This window comes from Mustela nigripes, chromosome 16 (genome assembly GCF_022355385.1).
Source record: "Mustela nigripes isolate SB6536 chromosome 16, MUSNIG.SB6536, whole genome shotgun sequence".
Classification (NCBI taxonomy): Eukaryota; Metazoa; Chordata; class Mammalia; order Carnivora; family Mustelidae; genus Mustela; species Mustela nigripes.
The window spans coordinates 43063093-43083984 of record NC_081572.1 but is presented as its reverse complement, the minus strand read 5'-3'; the positions used below and the strand labels follow the sequence as shown (position 1 = coordinate 43083984).

The 20892-nt window shown below is 38.9% G+C and overlaps 1 protein-coding gene across 1 annotated transcript in view; it reads right to left on the bottom strand.

The window, feature by feature from the left end:
* EFCAB5 (EF-hand calcium binding domain 5) overlaps positions 1-20892 on the bottom strand; it is a 116465-nt gene that overhangs the window by 45742 nt on the left and 49831 nt on the right. Inside the window, exons 6-11 of the mRNA XM_059378571.1 lie at positions 14271-14370; positions 12069-12890; positions 8590-8664; positions 8402-8494; positions 4488-4702; positions 2244-2400 (exon numbers count right to left, since the gene is read on the bottom strand). Coding sequence (XP_059234554.1) covers positions 2244-2400; positions 4488-4702; positions 8402-8494; positions 8590-8664; positions 12069-12890; positions 14271-14370 — 1462 coding nt within the window. The remainder of the gene's footprint in view (positions 1-2243; positions 2401-4487; positions 4703-8401; positions 8495-8589; positions 8665-12068; positions 12891-14270; positions 14371-20892) is intronic.

Genomic DNA, 20892 nt, shown 5'->3' with positions numbered 1-20892 from the left:
ATAGCCATTAGCTCTGTTGCAGAAGGCCCATCCTCTGTATTTTTCTTCTGTTGGGCATTCCTCCTCCTAGTCATTTTGGTGAGAGATGGCTGAACAGGTGTAGCTGGATGTATCGACCATGGTGCAGTCAAGGTGCACCCTGGAACGCTTCTGAGCAATCAGGGTTCCCCACCCAAATGAGAGGAAAAAGAAAAGGAAAAGAAAAAAAAAGAGAGAGAGAGAGACAGGAACGAAAGTTGAGATAAAAGAGAAGGTTCAGCCCAAATGGGCCCCAAGGTAAGATTTATGAAGTATACAAACAGACACAGACAAACAAAAAGACTGATAAAAGTATATGACAAGAGAAAAAAATAATGTATATATATTTGCATATATATATATATATATATATGCAAATAAAGGAAGAACCTCGTCAAAAAGAACCCCGAGTGTAAGATTTATAGACTATCAGAACAAACACAAAAACACAGAAACACTGGTGGAAGAAAAAGATGGGAGAGTGGTTGTAAATTCTCAGTGTGGGTGAGGAAGGTTGTTTTGATTCTTCCTGGATGTATCTTGATATCTTTGTTAAAGGACTCAACTTTCCTAAGATAAAGGGGGATTAGGAATTGGTTTACCTATAGGGGTGGCATTGATTGGGGAAAGAGGATTATCTTGAAGCTTAACTCTATATGAATATTAGAAAATAAAAATTTAAAAAAGGAATAAACTAGACTAAACTAAACTAAAATTTTAAAAAAAGAAATTTAAAAAATAGAAATGCAAAAGGAAAACACAGGTGTATGTATCAAAAAGTTCAGGTTAGAAGGTTATTATGGAATTTGATGTACTGGACATCTCACTGTGATGGTAAATAGGTTAAAAATTATCTATATAATAATAAAAATTATCTATATAAAAAAATGAGCCAGAATAGTGGGAATGAATTAATAATAAAAATTGTCCTATGAAGTAGTGGTTGTTGTTCTCTTGTCATCTTTTTTTTTTTTTTCTTCCTTTCCTGGTTGCTTTTCTGGGGGAGGGGCCTGCCACGTGGGTTTTCAGTCAATGATGTTCTCTGAGTTAAGTCCTCCCACCCCCCTCAACTGTTTTTTTCAGGCTTTTGTTCTCTGGAGGTTTTTATATTTGTTCACTTTTGTTTTTCTCTCTCGCCTTGACCCAAAACCATGGGAGCAGCGGCTGTCTGGGCAGCTCCAGACTGCCAGAGAAGTTCCAAGCAGTGATCACACACTGAGATTTTCCCGCTGGCCCAGTCTGGGAGTGCCTGGTCTTTCCCGGTCCAAGAGCACCGGGCTGGTGCCTGTGCGCACCTCTCTCAGGGGAGGGTGCGGGGCATGACCGGACTCTGATGGCAAGGCAGGGCACTCGCGTGGGGACTGCAAAAAGGCTGTGCTTCTGTTGGCTGGCGAGGCTCCCAGGCCCTTACGGGAGCCAGGCCCCACACGCTCTCAGGCACACTGGTGGTTCAGGGACCAAGACCTGGTTTCTCTGCCACACTCTCTCTGGCTCTGCGCCAGGGGTGGCTGTCCTGCGTCTGGGGACTTAAGCTCCTGACCCTAACACCCTGATTCCCACAATTTCCCCCGGTGATCCTTTGCTCTTTTTGAATGCTTTCTACCAGACTCCCGAGTTAATGCTGGTCCCCAGACGCAGGGCACTCTCATATTCGGATATTACTTTCCAATGGGTCGCCTCTGGTGGTTCCCTCCCCCTTTTGTTTATCTTCCGACATCAGTCTGACTTTCCCACTCTGCTTTACCTGCCCACTGGCATCTTCTACCCGGTTGAGATCCAGATGTGTATAATTCTGATCTCAGGCTGATTTCGTGGGTGATCGGAGTTCTTTGGAAGGTAATCAGCTCACTTTAGGGTACAGGTTGAAAGGGCACCTCCTCCTACTTCCCCCCCATCTTGTCTCTTCTAAGAGAGTAGATCTTAAACGTTCTCAGTACAAAAAAGAAATGGTAATCGTGAAGTGACAGAGGTGTTAATGCCACGGCGGTAATCATTTTGCAGTATATAAATGTATCAAGTCAACACACTGTACACCTTAAACTTATACAATGTTCTATGTTAATTATATCTCAATAAAGCTGGAAAAAAAGGATAGCCATACTAATAGGTGTGAAGTGGTGTCTTGTGGTTTTAGAACCAGAGTTTTAACTGTATATGTCATAGTACTGGAAAATTTGAAGCAAGTTGTTCCCACAGCTTTAATAAGAAAATCCTTATCTTTTTACCTTTCTTCATAGATTCTTTTTCCATACCCTCCTTGTATGTGTACAAGACTTCATCAACTTCCTTCAGATCCAGGAAGCCTGAGCCGTCATTGTCCCACTTCTGAAACACAGCTTCTAGGAGAAGTTCCCGTCGGGCTCTGGAAGCATTTTGTCTAGCCTAGAATAGAAACAGGGTAACAGCAGTGTCCACAACTATGGAAAGAACCTAGATGTCCATCAATAGATGAATGGATAAAGAAGATGTGGTATATATATACAATGTAAAAACTATGCAACCATCAAAAACCCTAAATCTTGCCATTTGCAATGACATGGATGGAACTAGAAGGTATTATGCTGGATGAAATCAATCAGAGAAAGACAATTATCATATGATCTCTCTGATATGAGGAATTTGAGAGGCAGGGTGGGGGGTCGTGGGAGGTAGGGAGGGAAAAAGTGAAACAAGATGGGATAGGGAGGGAGACAAACCATAAGAGACTCTTAATCTCACAGAACAAATAGGGTTGCTGGGTGGGGTGCTAGGGATAGGATGCCTGGGTTGTGGACATTGGGGAGGGTATGTGCTGTGATGACTGCTGTGAAATGTGTAAGCCTGATGATTCACAGACCTGTACCCCTGGGGCAAATAATACATTGTATGTCAATTAAAAAAAAAAAAGAAACAGGTTAACAAAACACCGGACACACTATCCATTGTGCAAGCCGCCATCCCATGGTTTATTCCCTCAAAACTATTTCTAAATACAGCTTTATAAAAAAAAGCTGGGACTAAGCATGATAGTAATGCTTCAATTGAAGCATTTAATTTTTTTTTTAGAAGATTTTATTTATTTGAGAGAGGAGAGAACGTGAGGAGGGTTGAGAGAGAGAGAGAGAGAGCAGGAGGAGGAGCAGAGGGAGAGGAAGAAGCAGACTCCCCCATCCAACAGGGATCCTGATCCCTGATCAAGCAGGGCTCGATCCCAGGAGCCTGAAATCATAACCTGAGCCAAAGGCAAATGTAAAGCATTTAATTTGAATCCTCTAAATACCGTTTCTCTGTTTCATTCCTAGAACAAAAACACAAAACACAATAAAACAAAAACCAGGCATTCTCTGCATTGGACTAAAGCACATTAACTTAGGAAAGGGGCTACACTCCTTAAGAAACTTTGATTCATTCCTCTCCACTCCCTTGATGGTCATTCAGGAATGTGATAAACATACGGCATGCTCTACCTGGCTTCTTGGTGGGATATGCAGGGTGAAGGCAGTGTTCAAACAATGAAAAATGACTATGTTCAAAAATTATTTTTTATAATTTATTATTTATAATTTAGCATTGATCTAACTTGACATTGATTTTACTTACCTTTCAGATTTTTTACCAGATTAATTATATCAGTCATATAGTAACTAAATTATTATCCAGATAGATTTAATTGCTAAAAGAAAGTTAATATACAGCATTTGGTTAAATGAGGGAATTGCAACTGAGGAGGCAATAGGGATATAAACTCTAGAATTAGGTTGAGAAGACCCATAAGGCTGCTGAGATGAGTGAATGTGCCTGGTGAATGTAAGCTACATATTTCATAAAAGGGCACATAAGTTGTTTATCTCAGCTAATATGTATGCACCTATCTATCACTCAACTAGGTAGTAAATTCTTAGGAAATATGGATCACCTGGATTCACATGAATAAAAAATACACGTACAAATCATAATTGTACTCCCAGGTATGTGCATTAGTAAATGAATTCACACAGCAGTGTGCATGCCAATGCATTTTTTGCACATACACATATCTGCTCCTCAGAATATGCTCTTCAAGCTTCAGAGGAGGAAAAAGGAAATTGTGCAATAAAAGATCTCCTGCCACCAGTGATCATGTTATTATTAGGGGAATGAATTCTCTGCAGTGTGATCTTGGAACATTTGACCATAAAATTAAATACTTAATGGCTATGCTCATTGAAATAAAGCAATTAGCTTGATCATAAACTTTTTTTTTTTTTAAAGAAACTTTATTTCTTTTTTAAGTAGACTTCACGCCCCTTGTGGAGCACAATGCAGGGCTTGAATGCACGATCCTGAGATCAAGACCTGAGTTGAAATCAAGAGTCAGATGCTCAACCAGCTGAGCCACCAAGGACCTCTTGGTTATAAATTTTTAAAGGACCACATTAGGAGCCACTGAGGTTGAGAGCTTTACTAATAATATGACCCCACCTGTTTTATTGATAAATAATATTACTCACCTGTTCTAAGCCACTTATTTTCTCTTCTTTTGTTTCAACATAGCCTCTCTTAAAAAAGGATGTGAGGGTCTCACTTACACTCAAGGGGGTATCTTCACCAACAAATGTCTCCAGAAGTTGCACAAACTGGAGCAGATTTAAGGAAACTCCATTGAAAGCACTTCTACCTTTTATGTCCTTGTAAGACTGAATATTTCTGATAATTGAGTGTAGGTCTATAAAGCAGGAAACATACAACAAACAGTAAAGTGGACAATTTCTTAAAGCTTAGAGGAAAATACACAGATACTTATTGTAATAAACATCTGTTACTCTTTTCCTGTCAGAAACCCATGCTCCCTTCATTAGGAAAACATCTTTTCCCCACTGTTAGCTTATATTTTTATTTTCATTTCACATGTATCAATAGTTTTTATTGCTGAGTAATATTCCATTTATAAATATATCACAATTTTTTATTTATTCTCATACTGATAGATATCTGGAATGTTTCCAGAAAGTTCAGGCTATTATGGATATACCTGGTTTACGTATTCTTACATATGTTTTGCTCTTGTCATTGTAAACATGCTTTTAACTCTATTGGATAAATAACTGGAGTTGGAAATTCTGGATCATGGGTAAATATGTGTTTGGTTTTACAATAAACACACAGATATTTTCTGAAGTAACTGTAACATTTTAAACTCCCACCAACAATCCTGAAAACTTCCAGTTTCTCCACAATCTTGCCAAGAGTCAGTGTTGTCAGTCTTTTTCATTTTAGCCATTCGGGTCATATGTAGTGGTTTCTCGTCATAATGTTAGTCTGTTTTTCATGACGACTAATGACATTGCACACTTCTTCATGTGTTCATTGCTCATTCTTACATGTTTTATTTGCAAAGCATCTATTGACTTGTTCTACTAATTTATACTATGTTGTTTATATTTTTTTGAGTTGTTGAAGATCTTAATATTTCCTGGATACCAGTCCTTTGTCAGATACAAATTTTAAAATTGTCCACGTATTTTTTCCATATCTGTGGTTTATATACATACTTCTTTAATGACATGTTTTAATAAACAAAAGTTTTATTTGATGAGCTCTAATTTGTCATCTTATTCTTTACGGTAGGTTTTTTTTTTTTTTTTTATGTTTCAAGTTTCTATTTAAATTCCAGTTAGTTAAGATACAGTGTGATAATAGTTTCAGGTGTACAACATAGTGATTCAGTACTTCCATACATCACCCTGTGCTCATCACAAGTACTGTCTTTAACCCCCATCACCTGTTAACCACCCCCTCTGCTCTGGTAACCATCAGTTTTTTCTCTATAATTGAGAGTCTGTTCCTCTCTCTCTTTCTCATTTGTTCTCCTTTGTTTATTTTGTTTCTTGAATTCCACATATGATTGAAATCATATATTAGTCTTTCTCTGACTTACTTCACTTAGCATAATATATATTAGCTCCATTCACTTTGTTGGAAAGGACAGATTTCATCCTTTTTTATGATGGAGTAATATTCCGTTATATATATTTTATATATCTTTGTAATATATATATATTTATGTAATACATTATATGTAATGAATATTATATGTAATTTTATATATTATATGTATATATTATATGCAATATATATTATATGTAATTATGTGTGTGTGTGTATATATATTAAAACCTCTTTTTTAAAAAAAGATTTTATTTATTTATTTGACAGAGATCACAAGTAGGCAGAGAGAGGCAGGCAGAGAGAGAGGCAGGGAAGCAGGCTCCCCGCTGAGCAGAAAGCCCGATGTGGGGCTAGATCCCAGGAGCCTGGGATCATGACCTGAGCTGAAGACAGCGGCTTTGACGCACTGAACCACCCAGATGCCCCTTCTTTCCCTTTTTTTAAAGAGACCTTATTTATTTGAGAGAGACCAGGAACTCAAGTTGGGGGAGGGGCAGTGGGAGAGGCAGAGACAGGCAGACTCCCCGCTGAGCAGGGGGCCTCTGGGGTTCTATCTCAGGACACTTAACTGACTGAGACACCCAGGCACCCCTACACTACACCCAGATACCCTACACCCTTACACTACATTTTCCTTATCGATTCATCGGTTGATGGACATTTGGGCTGTTCCCATAATTTGGCTATTGTTGTTAATGCTGCTATAAACATCGAGGTGCATGTATGCCTTTGAATTAGTATTTTTGAATTCTTTGAGTAAATACCCAGTAGTGCAGTTTCCAGATGGTAGGGTAGTTCTATTTTTAACTCTTTGAGGGGCCTCCATACTATTCTCCACAGTGGCTGTACCAGTTTGCATTCCCACCAACAGTATAAGAAGGTTTCTCTTTCCCTGTATCCTCATCAACACCTGGTATGTCCTGTGTTGTTAATTGTAGCCATTCTGACAGGTGTGTCGTGGTATTTCACTGTAGTTTTGATTTGTATTTCCCTGATGAGGAGTGACGTTGAGCATCTTTTCCTGTCTCTGTTAGCCATCTGTATGTCTTCTTTGGAGAAATGTCTATTCATGTCTTCTGCCCATTTCTTAACTGGGTTATTTGCAGGGGGTGGGTAGCAAGTTTGATAAGTTCCTTATAGATTTAGATGAATCCGGTGGCACTGAGCATCCCTCACCTTTGCTACAAGACCATGTGATATAGGTCTGGCTAGTGATTTCCATAGGACAGCAATGTAATCCCCTATACGTAATGAGAATGAGCCCCAGAACTTTTGGGGGAACTACTGGGGACCAATCACTCTTTTAGTATTCTGATTCCTGAACATAAGATATAGACTTAGCAACACCCTTATGGACATGTCTACCACAACATGGAGAAAATGACCTGAAACTGAAAGTTACATAGAGAGGAACAGGGTTGAGAGGCGGAGTCAGTGTCTCATTGCTGTTATTGAGCCCTTGTATTCATTTGTGCCTGAAGCCAGCTGTGGTCTGGATTTGACAGTTAAATAATTCTATAGATACTACTGCAACCTCTCCCCCAAAGAGTATTGACTAATATATTTATCTCGAAGCTCAATCTTATAATACAAAGCATATTTCACAAAATATCAGCCCAGAGACTTATGTTTGATTTATTCACCGAATCAGTCATTCATGCCCTCATGCCTTCCATATGAGATCTGACTTGATCTAAAAAAAATCACACGTGCAGTTTTTCAAAATGGTAAAGCAAAACTGAAATAAAGAAGTAAGACCAAGAGAAGAAGAACATGAACTAGCAGGCCACAGGAGCTTGACCAATGCCGTGCATTTTTACCAAAGTATTTTGAGGATAGAAAGTTTGTTATTTGACCCAGGCTTAAATGAGAAAAGATTTGTAGATAGTAAGAAAATAATCCAAATATAAGTAGTTCTACTACTTGTTGATGAAAGGTAAAATGATAAAAGAGCATTGCAGTAAAATATGGGCTCTTGTTGGAACCATCATTGTTAAATACATGGTTTATCTCAGAGCTAAAAGCTACTCTTTGCTCTCTCTGTTAAGTTGGTCTTTCTTTATAAGTCTTCAAAAACAAGATAGATTCAAAGGAGTCTCACATATTGAGTTATGAAACTACCAGGGAGAGGAATCGCTGGAATGATTTCTATTGAGTTCTAATATCCGAGACCTGATTCCCTTTGTGTACCTGGATCATAGCTTCAAAACAGTTATAGGGCCACGTGACGGTAAAAACAAATTGTATCCTAATCCATACATTTTGAAGCAGAAAAGCACATACCTACAGGTACACTACCACCAAAAACATTCATCTTGTATATGTTTAGATCCATCAGCTCAGGGACAAAATAGTGCAAAGATCACCCTGCCATTGGGTCTTCGCTAAGTTCAGTCTTTATCATGGGGCACCACAGTAAATTAAATTCATCAGTTGGACTGCCGTCTGGTTTCCTAGTTTGGTTGCTAACCCGTACCTGTGAACCTGGAGTCACTGAGGAGTAAATGTGCCTGTTCCTCATCTTCACATTTGATATTATTCATCTTCCAGTTACAAGTTGAAAGTTCACCTACAAAATATACATTCCATTAAATAGACAATTTAATTTCACTTTCATACTTTGTTCTAAAGTATAAATAAAAGGGGGATTGAATGAGGAGTCACCTGACCATGACTTTCCTTCTATTTCTTGGGATTTATGACAGGATGGATCTTTCTCATTTTCCTTTTTTGTAGTTTCTAAAAGGTACAAAAGAAAGTGGCTATAATGAACTGGAATTTAAATAAAAACTTGAAAGAAAAAAAAAGAAAACTGCTATAAATTGGATATTATCTATTCTATGACACAGTCCTAAATTAATGAATGAGAAATATGCCTTGCATACAGAACACCACAAATATTCTGTCAGGTTATTTCCCATCTATGTTATGTCACATTCAACCACAAAGATATCACTTAATAACTTTACTTGTCGAGAGCAGCTCTATGATGAAAGCTATTTGTTGTACCCAAATATGACCACTCAGCATGAGGGCTACATTTCCTAAACTCTGTCACAGCTAGATGTCACCAAATGCCTGAATTCTGACCAATGTGATGTGTGGGCAAGTGATGTAATGCCTATCTCTTCTCCTTCCTCCTTACCCTTTTTTTTTTTTTAAGATTTTATTTCTTTATTTGACAGAGAGAGAGAGAGCACAAGTAGGCAGAGCAGCAGGCAGAGGAAGAGGGAGAAGCAGACTCCCCTGCTGAGCAACAAGCTCAAAGCGGGGCTCCATCCCAGGACCATGAGATCATGACCTTAGCCAAAGGTAGACACTTAACTGACTGAGCCACTCAGGTGCCCCTTCTCCTTACCTTCTGCTCTGAATCTGGATGCGGTAGTGAGCCATCCAGGACTATGTGGTTAGAGGAGACACAAGATAGAACTTGAGCCTCTGCTGATTTCAGGGGACTGAGCTATCATATTAGTTTTAACTTTTATATCAGAAGGAAAGAAACTCCTACGTCATTTAGACATTTCTATTTTGTTTTGGTTTTATTTTTTTAGACACTGTCATTTTGTTTGTTTGCTTGTTTTAAAGATTTTATTTATTTATTGGAGAGAGGGAGAGAGAGCGAGCCCATGAGCAGGGGTAGAGGCCTAGGGAGAGGGAGAAGCAGACTCCCCACTGAGCTGGCAGCCTGGTGTGGGACTCGATCCCAGTACCTGGAGATCATGACCTGAGCCGAAGGCAGAGGCTTAACCATCTGAGCCATCCAGGCATCCCTAGACACTGTCATTTTGGATCACTGTTACACTTAACAAAATTAGGGACGCCTGGGTGGCTCAGTTGGTTAGCAGCTGCCTTCGGCTCAGGTCATGATCCCAGCATCCTGGGATCGAGTCCCGCATCGGGCTCCTTGCTCGGCAGGGAGCCTGCTTCTCCCTCTGCCTCTGTCTGCCTGTGCTCGCTCTCTCTCTCTGATAAATAAATAAAATCTTAAAAAAAAACAACAACAACAACAAAAAAACACTTAACAAAATTAAGTCCTTATTAATAATATCTGATTGAATAGAATGTCACAATTTTTCTAGCTAGTATGTAAGGAGAGCCAAAAATTAACAGCCCTATTTTATGGAGAACCAAACATAATGCTGAAAAACGAGATGTTTCCAGTTAGTTACTGATAATGGAGAATCTAAAACATAGGTTACTCATGACTTAGGAGTTTTGAATAAGGATCTTCTTGGGACTTTAAAATTAAAGAGCAGATAAAGCTTCGGAATGTTGCAATGGCATGATTGACAGGGTTTGGGGGCTATGTCTTTCCTGTACATGTAAACTCTTTCGGAACAGCTGAGGTTAGAGGATGAGCAGGAGTCTGGTTTTGAGCCACAGGGTTTCAGATACCCGCCACACACACCCCTGCCCTATTTCACTACACATTCTTTTCTGTGAAACACATTCAGCGGTTGAGTGTTAAGTACTGTGGTTGAAAGAAAGGACCTGCTCGCCACCATCCACCCTCCTTCTCTCTCCGTGTGAATCTCCCAACAGCAGGGGCCATAGGCAGGAAGGTCGTCTCTGGTTCCTCTCACCAGGGAAATTACTTGGTGACCTGGTGGATTTCTTACAGCCTGGTTTCTCTGATAAAATAAAGTTGCTATAGGCACCCCCCCCCAAATTAAGTTAAACTAAATTAAAGACATTTATGCTTAACTGAGGTCTAAGTGGTATTGAGACTGGCTCTCTAAGAAGTTAGAATTTTTTGGGACGCCTGGGTGGCTCAGTTGGTTAAGCAGCTGCCTTCGGCTCAGGTCATGATCCCAGCGTCCTGGGATCGAGTCCCACATCGGGCTCCTTGCTCAGCGGGGAGCCTGCTTCTCCCTCTGCCTCTGCCTGCCTCTCTGTCTGCCTGTGCTCGCTTTCGCTCGCGTTCTCTCTGACAAATAAATAAATAAAATCTTTAAAAAAAAAAAAAGTTAGAATTTTTCAACAAAAAGGCATACATTGGCATAGGCCATTCAAAGGAAAAGTCTTCTGCAGAATAAATATTTGAAATGCAGGAGTTTTCTGTCTTAAATATAACTTTCAGAAACTCTTCTAGAACATACATCTTATATAACTGAAAAATGCAAGATCCATGTTATAGTTGAAGTTAAAGACATTTTAAAAAGCAGTTTCTAGGGCGCCTGGGTGGCTCAGTGGGTTGGGCCGCTGCCTTCGGCTCGGGTCATGATCTCAGGGTCCTGGGATCGAGTCCCGCACTGGGCTCTCTGCTCAGCGGGGAGCCTGCTTCCTCCCCTCTCTCTCTCTGCCTGCCTCTCTGCCTACTTGTGATCTCTCTCTGTCAAATGAATAAATAAAATCTTTAAAAAAAAAAAAAAAGCAGTTTCTAGGGATGCCTGGATGGTTCAGTGAGTTAAGCCTCTACCTTCAGCTTAGGTCATGATCTCAGGGTCCTGGGATTGAGCCCCCCATCAGGCCCTCTGTTCAACAGGGAGCCTGCTTCCCCCCGACCTCCTGCCTGCCTCTCTGCCTACTGGTGACCTCTCTGTCAAATAAACAAATAAAATCTTAAAAAAAAAAAAGCAGCTCTAATATGAGACATGATACTTAAAATGAAAGGGCTTCTGGGGCTCCCATGTGGCTCAGTCTGAGACTGATTCTTGTTTTTGGCTCAAATCATGATCTCAGGGTCCTGGGATTGAGCCCTGCATCAGGCTCTATGCTCAGCACAGAGTTTGCTTGTCCCTGTCCCTCTGTTCCTCTTCCTGCCTTCTCTCTGTCTCTCTCTCAAATAAATAAATAAATAAAGTCTTAAAAAGAAAAAAAATCGAAAACTGAAACCAATCAGGCTTCTACTGCCTTTTCAGGAGTCTAGTGAAATTTTTCATATGTAACATCACAGATGGCTTCCTTATGAATGGGCTTCCTGTGCAAAAGGAATTCTAGGTAAATTGACAATAGAAACATTCTGGTTTGCATTTAATTGATTGTTCAAGGCCTAGACACATGTTGCAGAGCAACATATTTAAGGTCTGAATGATCTGGCATGCCAGAAGAGATCCTAACTGAAATGAGTATTTTCTGAAAAGACTTTTAACAATCACTCCACAAAGCATGGAGCTGATGTCATAGGTGAACTGAGTTACTACCTGACAGACGATATCTTCTTCTTGATGTTGGGACTTCCTCTTGCTGTTCAGGATTCACAAACAGTCCTTCATATATTTTCTCCTGAGTCCTCTCTTTCTGTGGGGAGATGTCAGTGTGCTCATAGGAAGTAGTCTCCCTAGATATATTACTTTCTCTGAAGGTAATACTTTCTGGTTGTAAAGCTGAACCCTGTTGTTTTTCTGGAATTCCCCCTCTGGGTGGTTCTTGTTCTGCAGTTGACCCTTTGTGTGATCCTTGCCCTGCTACTGACTCTCTGTGTGATCCTCGTTCTGAGGTTGACCCTTCGTCTTGACCTTGTGCTGATACTGATGCTCTGTGGAGTCCTCGTTCTGTAGCTGATTCCATGTTGACTCCTTGTTCTGACACTCGTTCTGGTGGCCCTTGTTCTATTACTGAGTCACCATGTGGTTTTTGTTCTATTATTAAGTCTCTACTTGATCCTTGTTCTGGAGTTGACCCCGTATGGGTTTCTTGTTCTGTTACTGATTTTCTGTACAGTTTTTTTTCTCTACTTGACTCTCCGTCTTGTTCTTGTCCTTCAGTTGAAATTCTGCTTGGTTCTTGTTCTGCAGTCATCCTTCTCTGCTGTTCTGGCAGTGTTGACTCACTGTGTTCATCATGTTTCTGTTGATCTTCTGGAGTTTCAAATGAGTTTCTTTGTGTTTTGCTGGCATGTTTTTCAGAAAGTAATGCATTCATCTCTAAGAGAACTTTGTCAAAGTCTTCATAAATATGTTTCTGATTATCCATGTCTCCCCAGAACTCAGACAAGTCTATCTCTTCAAATTCAATGAGTGGCCCTAATGCAGAAAAAAAATTTTTCTTTAAATAATTGATGTTAGAATGAAGAATCAGAACTAGTAAATTAATGCAAAACAGTGTTGATCATCATAATTGTAACATGGGCCTATTGATTTAAATAAATAACAGTTACCTTTCCCTACAACACAATAAAAGCAAAAAGATATTCTAGGCAACATAAAAGATGCTCACTACTGTAAGTTAGAAATTATCCCTTCCTAAAAGGTGTAGCTTTGGAAATAAGCATGATTCTTCCTTTTCTAGTTGGAGAGTTGCTTAGACTGTCACAACAGTAGAATTTAACCACTACTTTTGGTCCTCCAACAATAAGCCTAGTATAGGGATGAGGAAGAGGACACATGTCTTCCACCTCAAATACTTTTTTCAGTATCTACAGTATCAAAATAAAAGCAAGTCTCTGTCACTCACTGGGCTATGCTTTCCTGATATTCATTTTTCCCCCCTTCCTTATTCTCTCCATTTCTTTCTTCTTTATTCCTCAATTCTTTTCCTCCCAACTTATGTGAACACCTGTTTCAGAATTCTAGGGAAAGATAGGATGGCATTCACCAGAATCCACTCAAACAATAAAGCAACAACAAAAACAAAGCAATTCTGGTGTCCAGGACTACTCTATATCACCCCCAGATTTTTAAGTATCCAACAATTTTCACAGAGAACTAAAATATTGACATTTTTGGGAAAACCCATCCATTCAAAGACTTTCTCTTCAAAACATAAAAATGGGCACCTGCTTGGCTCAGTTGTTTAAACATCTGGCTCTTGATTTTGGCTCAGGTCATGATCTCAGAGTTTTGAGATCAAGTGCCACATTGGGCTCTGTGCTGGATATGGAGCCTGCTTATCTCTCTCCCCCTCTCCCTCAGCCCCTCCCCCTTCCTTCCTCTCAAAAGAAAAAATAAATAAAAATAAAAACAAAACCCATAATCCTACTTGTTTTGGTAGTAATGTAAAAAAAGATTCTTTACTGTGTAATTTCAGTAAAGCCAGACAAGTAAAAATGCTTGGGAGAAGGAAACATTTTTCTCAGAAATTTTAGAATTCTGAGTTGCACACTAAAACTGGAATTAGCATTACAAACTTAATTTCTAAAACATTCAGATTGCCACTCGAGCACCTCTTCATTTGAATGAACTTAAAATTGAGTTCTAACTTGACCACTTTTAGTATTGGACTATAGTGAAAAAGACATCTAGTTGTGATGAAGAGTGAATCTTGTGGGGAATGAACACTTAGATTAGCTATCATGATCTAAGGGAGATGTCCTGTGAAGGAATTCCATGGGAATACAATGACTTTTATCAGGTGAGTATAATATGTCATTCAAGCTTGAGCATCTCCTTCTGAATGGCACTTACATTGTCTTGGGTTTCGCAGCAAACTTCTAAGCGTTTTTGAACTTTGGTCATAGAATGTTTCCAGCAAGACCAATGTCCTCTGCCGATCCAAAAACCCTACCTAGGCAGAAAGTTAGCAGTTAGTTCATACAGGAGATTTGAGATTTTTATGTAAATGAATATGGTTTAGTGAAGCTTTTATCATCGCCTCAGGTACCATCATTATGTAAATAAAGCTGCAGAGTCAAAAATCAGGAAAGCTTTATCTTAACTTTAGGCTTATTCTCTACTTCCCCATCCTGTGACATGTGTAAATGCCCTGCACTTAATAGATGCTTAACAATAGTTACTGACTTGATTGCTAAAGCCAATGTATAATGCTCAATTCTTATCCAATTAGACCTGAGGACAGCACTTAACCACTCCCAACTCGTTCTTTTTTGTATCATTTCTGAGAAACATTTTAACAGAAAAATAGAGAAAATGATAAAACTAACACTTGTGTTCCCAACACCCAGAAATTATGATTGTTACTATTTTGGGTATGTACTTTAAAAACATATAATTGATATCATAGTACATATGTACTTCTTAAAGTTCCTTTTGTTTACTCAACATTGAGATCAACTCGTATATGTGAAGAGATATATTTTATTCCTTTTTTGCTGCTTGTTCTGTAATTAAAAAAATTTTTTAGATCTATTTATTTATTTGAGAGGGAGGAGCAGAGGGAGAGGGAGAGAATCCTCAAACAGACTCCCTGCCCAGATGCGGCATTGTCCTAGGACCCTGAGATCATGACCTGAGTGGAAATCAAGAGTTATCTTCTTCACCAACTGAGCCACCCAGGTACCCTCAAAACACTGTAATTTTTTTGAATTTTTTAAAAACATATAATGTATTATTAGTCCCAGGGGTACAGGTCTGTGAATTGCCAGGTTTACACACTTCCCAGCACTCACCATAGCACTTACCCTCCCCATAAAAAACACTGTCCATAAAAAACACTGTAAACTTTTTTAAAGTCCCTTTATTGATGGGCGTTTAGATTATTTCCAGTGTTCAGATACTAAAATAATGCTGCAGTGAATATACTTATACACATTCCTTGCATACATGTATGAACATTTCTGTGGGTAAGTAATTAAAAGTGTTCATTTTTATCATGTTCAGTTAGCCGGCAAAATGGATATCATTTATTTGTCAGAGATAGAGAGAGAAAGGGAGCACAAGCAGAGGGAGCAGCAGGCAGAGGGAGAAGCAAGGTCCCAGCTGAGCAGGGAGTCTGATGCGGGACTCAATCACAGGACTCCAGGAACATGACCTGAGCCAAAGGCAGTCGCGTAACCAACTGAGCCATCCAGGTGCTCCAATTTGTAAATTTTTGATAATGATCATTCTGTTATCTATATAGCAAATACTCTTTCCCAGTTTAATCTCTTCTTTTTTCATTTAACTTTTGGTGAGTTTAACTAGATCAATGTTTTTAATTTTGAGGTAGCCAAATATATCAATTAGTTCTTGAATGGTTTATGCTTACTAGAGGTATTCTCTAAGAAATATTACCTATACCAAGGTCAAAAGTCATCCTCTATACTCTATATGTGTTCTAAAGCTTTTATAATTTTGTTTTCCACATTCAGGTCTTTGATTAGATTAGGACATATTTTTGCACATTATTGAGGCTCTAACCTAATTTTAATTTTTTCCCAATTGTCCCAACTTAGCATTTATTGATTAGTCTCTTATCACTGAATTATTTGCTACCTGTGCTATGCACTAAATCCTCACATACTCATAAATCTGAGGCCAGGCCAAATATTGTTAATATAACTTTATTTCTAAAAAAAAAAAAAAAGAAAAAAAGAGGGAAATCGGGGCTCAGTTGGTTAAGCATCTAAGTCTTGATTTCAGCTCAGGTCATGATCTCAGGGTCATGGGATTAAATCCCATGACTGGCTCCATGTTCAGTGGATTTTCTCCCTCTTCCTCTGCTTATTTTCTCTCTTTAAATAAACCTTTTAAAAAAAATGAGGGAAATCCTTCTCAACTTGTTCTTCTTATAATTGTTTTTGCTATATTTGGACCTTCATTTCCATAGAGGTTTTAAAAGGAAATCTTTTGAAAAAATACAACATACATTCAGAAAAGTATACAGATAATAAGCAAATGGTTTTTGTCATAGTATAATCGCACACGGGAGCTGTTTCTCAAAGGAGAATAGTCAACATTAGTAGAGGGCATGATTTTGTCCTAAAAGTCAAGGAATCTACCCTGTAATTCTTCTACTGCAAATTGCCATAACATTTTAATTTGCCCCATACTCTTCAAATACCGTCAGATCGTCTAGGTAATAAGGTACAAGGCAAAGAAGAGTTTTTGCAGCCTACAAAGTCTACAAAGACTTTTCTTGCTGTGGGACTTAACTCTTGCAACTGACAGCTCAATTAATGTGTAAGAGCAGCACATGAGAGTAAAGTTGTTCTTAAAATAGGTCCAATAAGGTCCAATAAGCATTGTGCTTCTTGGTGATATGTGGCACATTTGCCTCGTATTTTGAGATATTCTGTTATGCTTCAGACTACTAGACTGCTAAAACTGTTACAAAGATGGTAAGCCCTGATACTACATGGCTTTTATCTTTTTCCCTCAGACACATATGGGTTATACCAAGGCATCTAAAGCTTCTTCATGCTCAGCAGGTCCAATCACCATGATGGAAATCATCGAGGTAGTAGATCTGATGTTCTGTGGGATGTCTGCATAATAGATTATAATAGAAAGAAAGAGGGCTGCTTTAGTGCTATGGTGAGGCATAAAAGTATAGTGCTGACAGGTGAAGTCAGACTTCTGTCTGTCCTTGTAAAGTGCTCTGGAGAAAATAGTATTTGACAACCCAGTAGTTGTGAATGAGGGGGCTGTGTCAATGTGGTTCAATAAAGATTCCACATGGTGAGTAACAACTGCAAATGGAGTCATAGTAACCTACAAACATTTTTTAAAATGTTAAAACAATTTTTTAAATGTTTAACCTACAAACAGTTTACCTTCTGCATAGGCAAAAGAGCAGAATCATATAAGAATGTGATCAGGTACTTTTTCTGAATCCTTCACATCACCCATGTATTTTTATATCTAATTTCTGTGGAATTGTTCTGTTTTTGTTTTATTTATCTATGTATTCATGTATGCTTGTATGTATGTATGTATGTATGTATGTATGTATTTATGTATGTAGTAGTTGTATTTTCCATTCTGGCAGACAGAGAAGGTTCAGGAGTTTCTATTTGGTCCTTCCTACTGTGATAGATTTCAGCCCCCAATTTGTAAGGATGCTGTTAGTTGCTGACTATGTCTATTCCAATTATACATTCAGGAACCAGAAATGAACATAGCTAAGGTCACAGATTAATTGGGGGACCAAAATACTATTTATCACTTGATATCTATAAACTCTACTTTTAACCAGTAGTCCACTGGGGCATTTTGAGATTGTAGGGATTAGTATTAACTTGAGTTAGTGTCAGTTAGGAGTCAGTGTCTGGTAATCTCAGAAAGTCTGGGATATCTCCTTCCTTCCAATATATTTCACTCTAGTATATCCTTCCTTCCAATATATTTCACTCTAGTAAATGGCTACAGGTCTTTTGAGGAACACTTGGGAGTAAGATCTACTGTATTTGCTTGAGGCAGTCTTGTAGGATTCTTCTTCAAGAGAGCCAGCCTCTTACTCTACATCAAAGAATTCTAGGTGTATAAATTGGCTTAAGTCTGGAAACTAGATAAGAAGCTAAGATTCTCCATTGAGGTGTCTCAACTGTTTCTGGCCCCATAGTTAGAGCTTTTCTATAAAAAACTCTAGCAACAATTTAGTAGATATCCTATCTATTTAACCTCAATGGAAATAATGATCACCACAGAAAATCCATGTGGGTCAAAATTTTCAGATAGTCACTTTAATTCTTGCTATTCATTGTGGTAATTCTAACTATATATTCAGTAAGTAGGTAAATAACTGAGGTGTGAGTCCTAGACAAAATGAGCCCATTATAATATGGGCTTCGACCTTGGGCAGCAAACCAAAATACTATTTATCTATGGTATTGATGAGCACTGATTTTGACCAGTAGACCTCATGGTCTACTGGCAATTATATACCATATACCATGTCTTCTATCACTCTGGAATCCCATAAGAATCCCATAATTTTAATGGCAGTATCTACTACCATCATCTTTAGCCTACAGAGAACAGTTACTAAAGACGCTAATGTTCCCTTCATTGACGTATTTCTCAAGAAAGTGCCATCTGGACCTTTTGGGAGGATATGGTAAAGGTGCATAATAGGTAGGTTACATAAGAGAAATCAACTTCAGCAACCTTATAAGCCTTTGGATTTCTTCCTCTATAGCATGCCAAGAAGATTCTGGCATCTCAGTCTCATTGAATATAGGCCTTATTTTGGGTCAAAGTTTCAGTTTACCTACCAAGGGAACTGTTAAAACCATTCTCAGATACTAAAAATATAACAGCTAAGTAAATCTTCTAAGTATATAAGTATTGACAAGTTTGAGCCAATCCAAACTTATATCCATCCTTCTTAGTCGAAAAGTTTTGTAATCAATCCCCACACATATCCTGCAGGTTTTTGTCGTTATAAATGAGCAAAAACCTTGCTATTCTCTTGGAGTACCAACAGTAACTTCTCAGTCCAGATTTGACTTGTCCTGATGGGACATGCTGAGATATGACTCCAATTTTGGGTCTAAAGGCAATGAATGTTGTACAGGTGGGCCTTAAGGAAAATAGACATACCCCTGTAAGCTAATTGCCTTAAGTGAAGTTATTACAGAGACTCTAAGTGAATAAAATCTAATATTCTCAAATAGGAGAGGGATTGCTTCTGCTGCCAAGGGAGGCTTAGAGAGATTTGTAGCTCAGGTCTTAGCTTCCATCCAAATGTAAACATTCTAAGTCTCAGGATCTCTGTTTTTCAAGAGGCATGTTAACTTTCACATAACAGACTTGGCAACTGTATGAATTCAACTTACATTTTAATCCTGTCACATTAAATTTGTAGGCTTATTTTTCATCCATATCTATCCTGAATCTACAAGAAATAGATTCCTTCAAAGTCATCATGAAATCTTTCTTGTTTTCTGACTGCAACTTGAGTTGAGAATTTAAAGCCTTCAGGTTGTTTTTCACTTTCTACAACCTCTCCAATGCAGTGAAATGAAGTCCATTCACTGAGAGCCCTTATAGTCAACACTTACTGTAATTATGGTTAAATGCAGCAGCCACTTGTTCCCTTAAAGCCCTTCCTTCAAAAGGCAACTTCTGGGACTTCATCAAAATCAAAAGCTTCTGCACAGCAAAGGAAACAGTCAAGGAAACAAAGAGGCAACCCACAGAATGGGAGAAGATATTTGCAAATGACAGTATAGACAAAAGGTTGATATCCAGGATCTATAAAGAACTCCTCAAACTCAACACACACAAAACAGATAATCATATCAAAAAATGGGCAGAAGATATGAACAGACACTTCTCCAATAAAGACATACAAATGGCTATCAGGCACATGAAAAAATGTTCATCATCACTAGCCATCAGGCAGATTCAAATTAAAACCACATTGAGGGGCACCTGGGTGGCTCATTGGGTTAAGCCTCTGCCTTCGGCTCAGGTCATGATCCCAGGGTCCTGGGATCGAGCCCCCTTCGTCGGGCTCTCTGCTCAGCGGGGAGCCTGCTTCCTCCTCTCTCTCTGCCTGCCTCTCTGCCTACTTGTGATTTCTGTCTGTCAAATAAATAAATAAATATCTTAAAAAAAAATAAAACCACATTGAGATATCACCTTACACCAGTTAGAATGGCCAAAATTAGCAAGACAGGAAACAACATGTGTTGGAGGGGATGTGGAGAAAGGGGAACCCTCTTCCACTATTGGTGGGAATGCATGTTGGTGCAGCCTCTTTGGAGAACAGTGTGGAGATTCCTCAAGAAATTAAAAATAGAACTTACCTATAACCCTGCAATTGCACTACTGGGTATTTACCCCAAAGATACAGATGTAGTGAAAAGAAGGGCCATCTGTACCCCGATGTTTATAGCAGCAATGGCCACGGTTGCCAAACTATGGAAAGAACCAAGATGCCCTTCAACGGACGAATGGATAAGGAAGATGTGGTCCATATACACTATGGAGTATTATGCCTCCATCAGAAAGGATGGATACCCAACTTTTGTAGCAACATGGATGGGACTGGAAGAGATTATGCAGAGTGAAATAAGTCAAGCAGAGAGAGTCAATTATCATATGGTTTCACTTATTTGTGGAGCAGAACATGGAGGACATGGGGAGTTAGGAGAAGGGTGTTGGGGGAATTTGGAAGGGGAGGTGAACCATGAGAGACTATGGACTCTGAAAAACAATCTGATGGGTTTGAAGTGGTTGGGGGGAGGGAGGTTGGGGGAACCAGGTGGTGGGTATTAGAGAGGGCACAGATTGCATGGAGCACTGGGTGTGGTACAAAAACTGTTATGCTGAAAATAAATAAAAATAAAAAATAAATTTTTAAAAAGGCACTCCATCCTAAACAACCACAGAGATAATTTTTAAAAACTTTTTCACTGAGGAA